We start from the raw sequence: 13,042 nt of genomic DNA on the forward strand, positions 1-13,042 counted from the left end.
TCCCAAGAAAGAATTAATACCTTTTGCTCATAATACCAGCCTGAACATGTGCATATGCATCTATTTAAATGTGTTCAGGGTGGTATTATGGACTAGGGAAGTGAATTCTTTCTCAGAATGAATAGGAATTTATTAAATTGTTCCAACAAATCCCATCTACACACACACAAGTATGCATCAACAAACCCTACCTTGTGTGCTAGGAACTCATTGGCTTACATGATGTATAATGTTATAGAGCTGTGTTCATGTTAATGGCCCTAAGGCAGCACTGTTCAGAAGCAGCAGTTGCACAAGCACCATTTTCACCATTTTCTCCATTCAGCTCAATGGGGAAAAGTGCAGAAGCACTATATGAGCAACCAATGCTTCTGAACAGCATCGGGACTGCCACAGCAGCCCAGGGGTGCAGTCTTGCAGTTCTGTAATGCTGTGCATCACGGAAGCCACTAAAGCATGACCACTGGCTTTAACTGAGCTATCATTTAAAATAATGATAAATAATATATTATCCTGCTTTAACGTGTGGTTAAATGTATCAATTACATGTTATCCAAGTTTATGGAAGGCAGGGTTGCATCCAGCTACAACCCTGGTTCTAAGTTTACTTGCTGCCCCACAAGCAAAGGTATCCAAAACAAGGCATGTAGGGTACAGCATAGATATAAACACCCCTTTAAGAGGTCATCCGATTCCTGTGCGAATTTGTTAGTGCAAATGTGCACTGATGCTACTGGGAATACCAGTACAGCCTATACAATGCTGCACTAGATTTTCTGGATGGCCTTTCTTTTCTTTCAGTCTTCTTCCTGTAATTAAAAACAAGGACCATCATTGTGCAGCATTCCTATGCCACAAAGGGTTGTTGCATTTTTTAAAGGTGATATTGTCAAGGGCTGACATTCTGAATAACAAAGCACAGTGCTTCATGAGATGTGCTGGTGCTGCTAACATAACTGACTGAATCATAACCTATACTTATGCAGGTACAAATAGGACAAAACAAACAAATAAATAGGAGAAAGGGGATATTTTGAGGGGCTGGTATCTCTTTAGGGGAGAAGTTCCAGTGTGTATGTTTGGGGTTTTTTTTAATTTTTGACAGGACTTGTTTTGGTGGCTGTGGGGCTTTCAGTTTTAGTTTCTATTTTGCCTGGAGAGAGACAGTGGGAGGAGCCAGCTAGGGCTGAGGTGAGTCACACCTAGTGGGAGGGGTCACATTCCTGTTGAGTGTGGTTGCCTCAGTTTGAAGCCTAATCTAGGAAGAGAAGCAGACCTGAGCAGGTAGCAAACTTGTATTAAAACAACAACAACTGTTCCCCCTTCAAACAAACAAACAAACAAACAAACAGGAGGAGGGCAAGATTTTGAGGGACTAGTATCTCTTTAGGGAAGAAGTCACAGTGTGTGTGTCTGTGTCGTTGTTTGTTTTTTGCCAGGGCTTGTGAATTAGCAAACAGGTATCATAGCAATTTTGCATGGTTTCATGGGGAAATGTGCAAGAGAGCTTGAAAGGAGCTCCTCTTGATCACATAGAGCCCCAGGAAAGAAAATTTAAACTGTTAAATAGCTGACAATTTCAGCTGCGACTCAACTTTCAAACAATCTCCAAATATTCTAAGCAGCCAACAAAACCAATCATAAAGGCAGAAAGCCTTTAGGGGAGGGGGCACTTTCTAATGTATTGCACAGAGTGTTGCATGTATGACTTTTTGCATGATGGGCAGAAGTCATGGGTGTGTACTCAGTGCAAGGAGCTCCTGGCTCTCAGGAAACAAGATTGTTCCCTCGAAGCCAAGGTGGCTGATCTGGAGAAGAAAAGTCAGAGAGGTACATTATGACCTGCAGGGATGTGATAGAGGCATCCCATTCCCAAGCTGACAGTTCCTCTGCTGTAATGGAGAATAGAAGGTTTAGGGAAGGAGGACATCATTCAGAGGAAGATAGAAATGCTCTATAAGAAGAGACCCCTTCTGTGAATGATGAGCCCATATCTTCTCACACAGAGGATACTCCTCCGGGAGATAGGGGCCTCCTAGTAGTGGGTGACTAGATTATTAGGGACATAGAAAGGTAGGACTGTGACCCATGTGTAGACTGCATGCTGACTTGCCTGCCTGCTGCAAAGATTTTGGATGTCACGGAGCATCTAAATAAAGTATTGGGCTGTGCTGGGGAGGAGTTAGCTGTCATGCACAATAGTACCAACGATGTTGGGAAATGTAGTTGGGAGGTTCTGGAAACAAAATTTAGCCTGCTAGGTAGCATACTGAAGTGACCCCCAAGGTAGGATTCTCAGAAATGCTACCTGTTCGATGCACAGAGCCCGTGAGACAAGCATTACTGAGGGGTCCCAATGTGTTGATGAGATGGTGGTGCCGGTAGGAGGAGTTTTGATTTGTTAGGCACTGGGATACATTTTGGGACAAGATGAGCCTGTACAAAAGGGATAGCCTCCACTTGAACCAATATGGAACCAGTCTTCTGGTGCTTAAAATAATAACAAAAAACCCATAGAGCAGCTTTTAAAAGAATGCCTTGGGATAGCCAACAGGAGCTGGGCAGTATAAGGTTTAGCAAATGCCATCCCTTAAAGTGTGAGGGTGTAAGTGCTTCAGATAAACCAAAAGGGGGCAGAGCAGAACCAAGTAAAGAGCAGTCAGAAGGATGTGCTAGCCAGTCAAAGAGATCAAATGGTGTAGAGATTCAGTGTATAGGTGCATATATGCCAATGTCAGAAGCCTCAGAGCCAAGATGGAGCTGGAGTGCTTGGTTGCTAATGAAAGTATAGATATAGTGGGCAGAACAGAAACATGGTGGACCAGTGAGAACCAGTGGAACACTGTTATTCCTAGATATAAACTCTATAGAAAGGATTGGGGTGGGTGAATCTGGGGTAGAATAGCACTGTATGTTAAAGAAGGGGTGTGTGGTCATCATTGGTCACGATGGAAGAATCATGCTAAGCCGCAACCTTGAGTTTAACTTTCCAGAAAACCTGCTCTTCACTCTCATAATATTTATCTGCTATGTATCTGTTAATTTATCTTATTCATTTCCTTTTATTATTAATGTCAACTGCTTTGAGAATTGTTATTGATAAGGGGGGCATAATAAGGGATGAACCCTCACAACATGGTATCATTTATTTATTTATTTATTCATTTATTTATTTAAAATATTTATAACCTGCCCCTGCAGTGCAATACTGCTCGGGGCGGCTTACAACAATAAGATAGAAAAAAGATACAAGAAATAAAATTAGATTTAAGAAGAAGTCAGATTAAAAACAATTATTAGTCTCAAACTTAAACTGAAATTATACAAAGCTAAAGAAGCTAAAGAACCTACCAGATATAACAAAATAATAATGATATTAAAAAGCCTCCTTAAAAAGGTGTGTTTTAAGATGTTTTTTAAAAACACCGAGATTGGGAGCATGGTGAAGCTCTTCAGGGAGTAACCGAAAAGGCCCTGTCTCTAGTCCCTGTCAACTGGATCTCTGTTAGTTTCAGGGTTATGAGCAGGGCCTGAGATAATGATCGGAGGGCCCTGGCAGATTCATATGGGTGAATGCGGTCCGACAGGTACCCCAGCCCCAAGCCGTGTAGGGCTTTAAATAGCAGCACCTTGAATCCAGTCCAGAAGCGGACCGGTAGCCAATGAAGCTGACGCAGGATGGGTGTAATACTCGTGAAGTGACTTGCACCCACATAGGAACATAGGAAACTGCCATATACTGAGTCAGACCATTGGTCTATCTAGCTCAGTATTGTCTTCACAGACTGGCAGCGGCTTCTCCAAGGTTGCAGGCAGGAATCTCTCTCAGCCCTATCTTGGAGAAGCCAGGGAGGGAACTTGAAACCTTCTGCTCTTCCCAGAGCGGCTCCATCCCCTGAGGGGAATATCTTGCAGTGCTCACACATTGAGTCTCCCATTCATATACAACCAGGACAGACCCTGTTTAGCTATGGGGACAAGTCATGCTTGCTACCACAAGACCAGCTCTCCTCTCCAAGATGGGGTCCGGGCTGATGGGGGCTACACTGATGGGGTGTGAGCTGCCAGTGACTGACCAGGAGAGTGATCTTGGAATCATGATAGACAGCTCGTTGAAAGTGTTGACTCAGTGTGTGGCAGCTGTGAATAAGGCCAATTCCATGCTTGGGATCATTAGGAAGGGGATTGAAAATAAAAATGCTAATGTCATAATGCCGTTCTAAAAATCTGTGGTGTGGCCACATTTGGAGTACTGTGTGCAGCACCATATCTGAAGAAGGACATTGTAGAACTGGAAAAGGTGTAAAAGAGGACAAACAAGATGATCAAGCGCCTGGAGCACCTTCCTTACAGTGTAAGGTTACAACACCTGGGGCTTTTTAGTTTAGAAAAAAGATGACTGAGAGGAGACATGATAGAGGTCTGTAAAATCATGCATGGTGTGGAGAGAGAGAAATTTCTCTCCCTCTCCCATATCACTAGAACAAGGGATCATCCCATGAACCTGATTGCCAAGAAGTTTAGGACTGACAAAAGGAAATACTTTTTCACACAATGCATAATTAACCTATGGAATTATTTGCCACAAGATATGATTACAGCCACCAGCCCAGATATCTTTAAGAATGTATCATTAGATAAATTCAGGAAGGACAAGTCTATTGATGGCTACTAATCCGAGGGCTACAGACCACCTCCAGCCCAAGAGGCAAGATGTCTCTAAATACTACTTGCAGGGGAGCAACACCAGGACAGAGGGCACCCCCTCAACTTTTGCCTTTGGGTTTCCCAGAGTCATCTGGGAAATGTTTCACACATATTACTGTATGAAACAGGAGCCTGAACTAGTTTGGCGTTGCACCTGTTCCAGCAGGGCTGTTCTTATATTCTAGTTAGGGTGAATTTCAATGAAGTCCCTTTAAGTGCTCTGTTACATCTGAAAATATGTCCTTGGGTGCTTTTCAACACTCAGGGAATATTTTCAAGTGTCACAGAGAATGACTGGGGAAGGAGAGCTCAGTGGATCCCCCCTTCCACAGGTATTGGTGAAGCATTATTCTAGACACCATCTGCAGCACTGGCACATTGCATTAAGTATTTAGGATGAAAACCATCAATTAGTTAAGTGGGGCAGTCTCAGCACCCACACAAGGATGTGGATGTTCCTTTTTGGGACACTGAGATCCAAATGCCACTGTACTGCAGAACATGTAATAATATATAAGAGACTAACATCTTAGTTGACTGAGAAGCATAAATTGTCATCATTAGTATTTAGTACTAAAATGGAAGCATGAGATTTATAGGCACCTCAGTTGTCTCCTTCTCTGCCTCCTCCTTTTCTCCTGTTTTTAAAAAAGTTTTCCTTCTATATTTTTATTTCCCATTTCCCCCTCTATACTTATTAAACTCTTATATAAAATAATGGTTGTCATTTCCCATTCTATTTTGTTTATTTGAAGAGAACTATTTGTTATGGGGCAGCTAACAAATAAAGATGATGATGATTCTTTATTTACACACAATTTAATGCAATCTTTCCAATGACAAATGAAAATATATTCTAATTTAAATATGAATTGAATATTTTAAAAAAATATCTATAAATGATGTATCTATCTGGTCTTTTTAGATAACACGGCCGGAATTGTTACCATAAGAAGTGGATTCCATCGCCGAGAACAATTCATTTTTGCCTTGCCAATCTCAATAGCTGACAATGGAGTTCCATCCCTCACCAGCACAACAACCCTTACCATCACTGTGTGTGATTGTGATACCAAAGCAAATCTCCAAGTATGTAGATATGGAGCTTTCTTCTTCTCAATGGGCATCAGTGTACAAGCTTTAGTTGCTGTCGTGGCTTGCATGCTAATAATATCAGGTAAACAAAATAATATTGGGGTATCTGCATTGCAATTGATATATATCACCACTGCCCTTTTGTTGATTAGAATAGTTCCTTAGATTTGGCTGATGCATTGTATTTGTGTATGTGAGTGTGTGGCTATGTTTATGTGCACAAATGAATACCTGAGGAAATGATGTTGATCACCCAGGCACATCCTGAGTGCTGCTTGTTTGCCTCACCTAGCTTCAAGATGGAGGCATTTGGGGAAGTGTGATTGGCTAGAGGATCTGGGAGGGAGCTTGAATACAGATCCTTACCCCTCTCGTGAGTATAGTGTAGGCTTTGATTGGTCACACACTTTGGGGATGACCGGGTAGACTTTTTTTTTGTTTTTTTGCTCCTCTTAGAATTGGCTGGTGATGGGAATCTTTATTACAGTCTTGGGTGACTTATTACAGTCTTGGGTAACTTGTTGTTTTGGAATGGCAACTCCCATCATTTTCATCCACAACAGCTGAAGCCCGGAGATGATGGGAGCTTCAACCTGCCTCAAGTCATGTGTTTAGTGTAAGTGGACAGGATGTTTAGCTACTCCCTAAGTGCTATGCAGCTCAGCTCAGGAAGTGCTGGCTGGTGTTTTTTTCTAGGTTGCAAGGGCATTACCAATCTTAAAGGCTGTGTGACTTGTGATGGATGATGCTCCCTGCATATACCCTTATACTTTGGTTGGCTAAGAACAGTGTCAATCTGTAGGCTGGTTGCTGGTCTGAGCCAGGGTGTAATCACTCAAAGGTTGGGCACTGTAAGAGGATGGAAAGCCAATCCCCTTGTTGCTTGATTGACTCTGGACTAAATAAAGCTATGGCCTTTTATCTCCATCTAGGCCTCGTATCTTCATTAGTGTGGGTGCAATGTATAGATTCATTTGCAATATTTTCCTAGTTATTTTCCATGAATTTTCTTCAAGCACACTACATGTTCATACTTCTTACCTGCCCCATTCATTATGCTACCTACATGCTCACTTTATGAACCATCATCTTGCATAAGGGCACCTGCTCACACCACTCCATCTAACTACTGATAATGCTGCCCTCCCATCTCAAAAATCACAACTCATACAGTTTGTCAGACTGCCAGATTTTTCAGCAGCAGCAATATTATTGTTCTTGGAATTCTCAACTGCTTACAGATCCTCTCTCTCTCTCTCTCTTTGCTTCTCAGTGTTTGTTGTGGCAATTGTGGCCTTGAGGCAGCAGAAGAAGCAGTCTCTGTTTCATGAGAAAGGTGAAGAATTTAGAGAGAACATTGTTAAGTATGATGATGAAGGCGGTGGTGAGCAGGACACCGAAGCTTTTGATATTTCAGCGCTGAAAAACCAAACTGTCCTGAGAGAGCACAAACCACGAAGAAATATCACAACACAAATCCAGAGCCTTTACAGGCAATCTCTGCAAGTGGGTCCCGAGAGTGCTGTGTTCCGGGAATTCATTTCACAAAAGCTAGAAGAAGCCAATTGTGATCCAGATGTGCCGCCTTTTGATTCCCATCAGATCTATGCTTTTGAAGGATATGGGTCAATGGCAGGATCTCTTAGCTCACTGGAATCAAATTCATCTGTACTGGATGAAAATTATGATTTCCTTATTGAACTGGGGTCACATTTCAAGCGAGCAGAAAGTATGTGTGGCTCTATGAACAGTGGAAGAGATTAGGAACCACTAAAGCCACATTATTGGGTGGTGGGGAGAAGGTCCAGCAACCAGCTCCTTTGACTGGGGCAATAGTTACAAGAGTGTAAATCTCTTATTGTATCAAAGTGAGTGGGAAACCAGAGCACAAGTGAAATAGGCAACAATGTCAATGAGTTTTGAAATACGGCACAACCAATTATTTAAATTGTATTTCTGACAGATATTTGCCAGAAAAGTAATTGTGTCACTATGGGCACCTACACAAATCATGCTGGAATAAGAGGTCATCCAAGTTACCTGCTGGAGGGAAACATGTTGAATAAGGGAAGAATGAGCACCTGTTTCTAAGGCAGTTTTTTCTTCATCTTATCAGTGCGGGTGTGGAGCCTATCCATTTTAAGAGGGTGTCCTTGCTAAAATGCTGAACTCAGCTTATCAATACAGAACTATAGGTTTTCCCCCCCCTTTTAAAAGCAAATGTATAAGCACAGAAAAACCAATACTTATTGTAAATATTCAGCAGAAATTAATATTTCAAGCTATTTACAAAGTTGTGTTGTTTGTAATTTAATAATTACAACTATAAACTAATATATGGGTATATACAGATATCTATCTATCAGGGGGGAGAGAGAGAGAGAGTATAAGCACAATTATACAGAAACCTATTATATGTTATGGTGAATCCAGAAACATGGAAAAATCTGGATTGAAACATGGGGAAGGATTAAAACAAAATGCAGTGTATTTCACCAGCCATTTCACCTCTGGAAAAGCCATTTCACTTCTATCATTAGCCAGCATTTTTCCTGTTTTACTAAGCATTTCCATATGTTCACATTATTTGGGACTTGTCTACTGCTTTGCCTCTCAAACTATTTTAGAAAATCTTATCTAACCTACAGAAATTTATTTATTTATTTTCAAAGTGATCAATTTTTAAAAAAATGTAATTTATCCATGGATTTCTGTAACAGTCAACATTTATTCACAATTAAATGTGATTTATTCTTAATTAAATATGACTTTTTATTAAACCACTGACAAATGTGTTAAACTCCCAATTAACTTTCTCACTGGCAGAATATGAAAAAGAGTAAAAATAGAGCAGGTTCAAGTGTGAATCAATATTCAACTTAAATATGGTAATCAACTGTGTTACATAAAACCAAATAGTATTCACATCTGGGCATTTTTCCCTTTTATTAAGAGCTTAAAAGATGACTGATTTTCTAGCACAGATTTTTTTTTTTATTGCAGAATATAAAATTAGCTGCAGCACTCAATTTTATTGTTCTAGTATTAAAGATCTTTAAAATGCTAAGCTGGTGGACATAAAACTTTATGTATAACATTAGATAATAAGATAATAAAACACTTTAATGTTAATCCAGCTCTTCAGAAAATGATCCCATTTCATTTCTCAGGAATCAAGTCAGAGTTCTAAATTAAATTCCCCTACTGTATTTTTGTTTGCGCAATCTCCAACCAGTATAAATTAGGCTCTGAACAATTATTCTCTGTCACTTTATCTGTGTGGGTGATCAGCACAAAATGTAGTGATGTAAAAGCTATCAAATGTCTTCAAATGACAACCTGCGAACAGAGAGCTTTGCTTCTTATTTATTCACCACGTTTCCATTAGGTGCTCATTTTATAGCTTCAGCATCATATAATCAACTGAAACATTTCAATACCTAAAAGCTGGCTGCTTGTTAGACAAAAAGCAAATAATGTGGGCTAAGTGAAAAGGTGCCAGTAGAGAAACACTTTACCTGCCATCTTAACTATAGTGTATGAGAATTGGAAAGGCGCTATATTGGATACCTAACTGAACACCTTCCCTTAAAGAAGAGTAACCTATACCTAAAGCATCTCTGACAGCTTTGTGTTCAGGCTTTTCCTCAAAATTTCCATGGAAGGAGAACTATTAAGTGTCTTTTTAGTCAACTTGCTGCATTACTGAGTTTCTTAGAGAAGAAGTTCCAAAAAGTTTTGGTTAATCTCCTGAAACTAATGCTTTGTGATGGTGGTGCTGGGTTAATGGCTAAGTGCTGCATGCAGCCATGGACTCGAATAACTGCTAAGCCACCAAAGTTACTGGCATTTACATGGATGTCACACTCCTTCAGCCTTACTTATGTCACTGGGTTGTTTTGATGAAATAGAGATACTGGCTGACATCCTAACTAACACAGCCCCAGCACTCCAGGAAGATAAGTCTATATCTCAGTGAGCTTTCTTAGCTGCATAGCTTTGGGCTCACAATGAAGGGAGAATTTCACAGATCTCTGATTCCCCCAAACTGCCTTCAGCACCCCAAAATAGGGAACTGCCCTGTAGCATGGAACTGCCCTGCGAGCCTCTTGGACATATTTTTGGGTGGCACAGGAAACATTCATGGGAAGCAGATTTTGGCACAATCTCTTCCCACCTTCTACTATGCACCCAAAGCTGTACTACTTCGCAAAATCTCTACAGTGTGAAAAATGTATCTTTCTGGTGTGCTGTTGCTGTGTTAGGCCGGGTTCATAAATAATGCAAAATGTGATTTGTGCTATCCATAGTTAAGAATCCTAAATAATGAACAGATTTTTCATATGTACAGCAAGCAACCTGTGATTGAGAGGTACTTGTGGGTTTTTCTCTTCGAATTATCCAGGACTCAGCTTCACAAGGTTCACGTCCATTGCTATGGTACAGCAGCCTCTTGAGCTGAAGAAATACCCATGATCTATCAATGGTCTGTGAATTCAAACATAATGTGAAAGCACAGCTTGTGCTGTGTTGTATTCTATCCAGTATCTTTTATGTTTCTTTTTTGTCAGAAGTTTGTTCCAGTGGGGATCCTGTAGAGAGTGAGTGGGGGGGATCAGAAAGGAAGAGGGAAAGGAGAATGGAAAAAAAAAAAATGAAATTGTGCCAGGAATAAAGTCTTAGTTAAATCTATACAAGATCACTTTGTACTTGTGAGAGAAGCAGCTATAAAATGTTTGGCAATGAGATTTTCCACCAACTAGGCTTGTGAGCCTGCAAAGCTTGTGAATGTTCCCGCAATTTCATTTCATTGCACAACGGAGCCTCCATTCCTGAACTGCTTTCTACTATTGCTGCTGCTGATCATTTCTCCAGCTTCCTGACCTGCACAACCCCTGAAGGTACTTTTTCCTTTTCAGTCCTGGACTAAGTTGTTCCCTGGATGCCCACTGCAGCATGGCTCAGATCCCACCACTGCCTTGTTTCTTGTCCACTCTAGGGATGTGCAAACAGGTTCGATGTTGAACAGGTTCCACATTGAACCTGATTGGTTCAACGGTCTATTATTGAACCAACCCCTCCCCACCCAGATTAGGTTTGTTGTCAGTCCAAATCCCTTCCCCAGCCATTTGGAGAGGGGGTTTGTGTGTTGTTGTTGTTGTTTTTAAATCAGCTCACCCCTCCGGTGGACTTCTCCAAGGCCATGGTGGGTCCCTGGAGGTTCCCCTGCCCCCCCAGCCTCCATTATGTTTCAGATTGCCTAGTTCAGGCAGTCTTCAGCCTGTTCCGAGCTTTACCCCCACGAAGGTGGCCATTTTGGATGCCGCCGTGTATGCCCAATGGACTTCTACATGGCCTTAGTCATGACCCAGCAATGCAGAGGCCCATTGGGCATGCGTGGTGGCCTCCAAATGGCCACCGCCACAGGGGTAAGGCCCAGAACAGGCCGAAGACTGCCTTAACTGGGCGATTTGTCACATAATGGAGGCTGGCAGGGTAGAGGAAACCTCCAGAGACACCCCCCCTGGCAGCCTCAGAGAAGCCCCCAGAGGGGATAAGTAAATTTTCTTTTAAAAATATTGTGACCCCCCCCGCCCCCTGCAGACCAAACTGAACCAGGGGGTGGTTTGGGCTGTGTGGTAAAACCAAATATGCCTGGTCTGGCTTGAGTCCAGTCTGGACTTGAACAGAACTGGGCAACCCAGTTTTGTGCACATCACTAGTCCATTCCAGGAGAACATGCTCTTCCGTGGAAAGAATAGAGGTCCTATTTCTGCAGTTACTATACAGAACCCTGATTTTACTCCAGCAAAGCAGAAGGCTATATTGTTTTACTACCTGGGCCCTGAAGACCAAATAATATATAATCATTTGCCCTTTCCTGCCAACTTGGAAAGAGATGCCAATTCCTTATGAAGCTGCTCTTCAAGCCTTAGCTGATCATTTCAACCCTACTTTGAATGTGATTGTGGAGCATTACAAGTTCTATTCTAGATCCCAACTGCCTGGTGAATCTATTGAGCAATATGTCATAGCATTGCATGCCTTAAGTGTAACCTGTGAGTTTGCCAACTTTACTGATAAACTGATCAGATATCAGATTGTTATGAAAACAAGCAGCTCCGAACTGCATGAAAAACTGCTATTGGAGTGGAAACATACCTTGGGGTAAAAAAATCACAGAGATCACTAGGAGGGTGGAAAATACTCTTCACTGTCCCAAATCACTCTCTTTGCTATGCTCAAACCCAACTCCTGAAATCCAGGCTGTAGAGTCTAAATTCACCCAAGCCCAATCTTCTCATATGCCCAGAAAGTGGTAGCACAAGAAGGGAGGATCTACTGATGTGGAGACACTGCCCCCAAGTTTGCTCAAGGTCACTTGCAATAGGTGCCAAAAAAAGGGAACATTTTGCTAAGGTTTGCAAGTCTGCTGTCCACTCCATTACTGAGTCACCAAAGCTATTCGCACAAGTGATCAAAATCAGGCTAATAGAGCCCAGCCCGGTTATGATCAATTATGGTTAGGCTAGACTGCTTAACAACCCCTCCCCTTAAATGAGGTTAACGGAGGTTAACCCCATCTCCCTTTACCTCTCCCTCTGCCAGCCTCTGTCCGGACCTGCAAGGGCAGTTTTGGCCAGTTTGGGGGCTATTCCAGCCTTTCCCCAGTGGTGGCAGCCATTTTGGAGGCCACCGTGCATGCTTCCTGGCCATTTGTAGTGGCTGGTTCATGACCCGGTGATGAGGACTTCTCTGTAGCTACTCCTGGGCTCTGGAATGTGCCACCTATGGATAATAGAGGCATAAGTGTTCTCAACCATGGGCTCAAACTAGCCCTTTGTCCACAGGGCCTGGCCCCGCTAACCCTGCAGGACAACTTTCAATCTTCTTGGAAACGGGCAGTCTACAACAAAGTGGCGCATCTGGGCTTCTCCCCATCCCTTCTCCTTGCTATGGGCTGGGACAAGGTGAAAACAGCCATCAAACAGAGGATTCTGGACACAGAACACCAGGCAGATTTAAGTAAGGCTGGGCTTTCTGGCCCCAGATAGTTGTAGATTCATCATCTCCCCCTCAGCATATTTGTCACAAATGGTAATACCAAGTCACAGAAGAGTTTTCACTCTTGCCCAGTGTCATGCCCTTCACTCTGCCATTCTGGAAGGCAAATAAAAGAAGATCCAATTTAATGAAAGGATTTGTCCTTGTGACTCTGGGGAGGTGGAAACCATAGAGG

General features: G+C 42.1%; 1 protein-coding gene across 2 annotated transcripts in view; it reads left to right on the forward strand.

The window, feature by feature from the left end:
• The window catches only part of LOC128324042 (cadherin-19-like), a 107,714-nt gene extending 99,149 nt beyond the window's left edge, over positions 1 to 8,565 (forward strand). The window contains exons 11-13 of one of the 2 annotated variants that reach the window (XM_053248147.1): positions 5,633 to 5,884; positions 6,366 to 6,418; positions 7,076 to 7,210. In XM_053248147.1, the coding sequence (XP_053104122.1) occupies positions 5,633 to 5,884; positions 6,366 to 6,382 (269 nt within the window). In that variant the 3' untranslated portion in view covers positions 6,383 to 6,418; positions 7,076 to 7,210. Of the gene's footprint in view, positions 1 to 5,632; positions 5,885 to 6,365; positions 6,419 to 7,075 lie in introns of both variants that reach the window. The other variant, XM_053248146.1, reaches the window with a different exon arrangement.
• Positions 8,566 to 13,042: the final 4,477 nt, after the last annotated feature.

This window comes from Hemicordylus capensis, chromosome 4 (assembly GCF_027244095.1).
Source record: "Hemicordylus capensis ecotype Gifberg chromosome 4, rHemCap1.1.pri, whole genome shotgun sequence".
In the NCBI taxonomy this organism is placed as follows: domain Eukaryota; kingdom Metazoa; phylum Chordata; class Lepidosauria; order Squamata; family Cordylidae; genus Hemicordylus; species Hemicordylus capensis.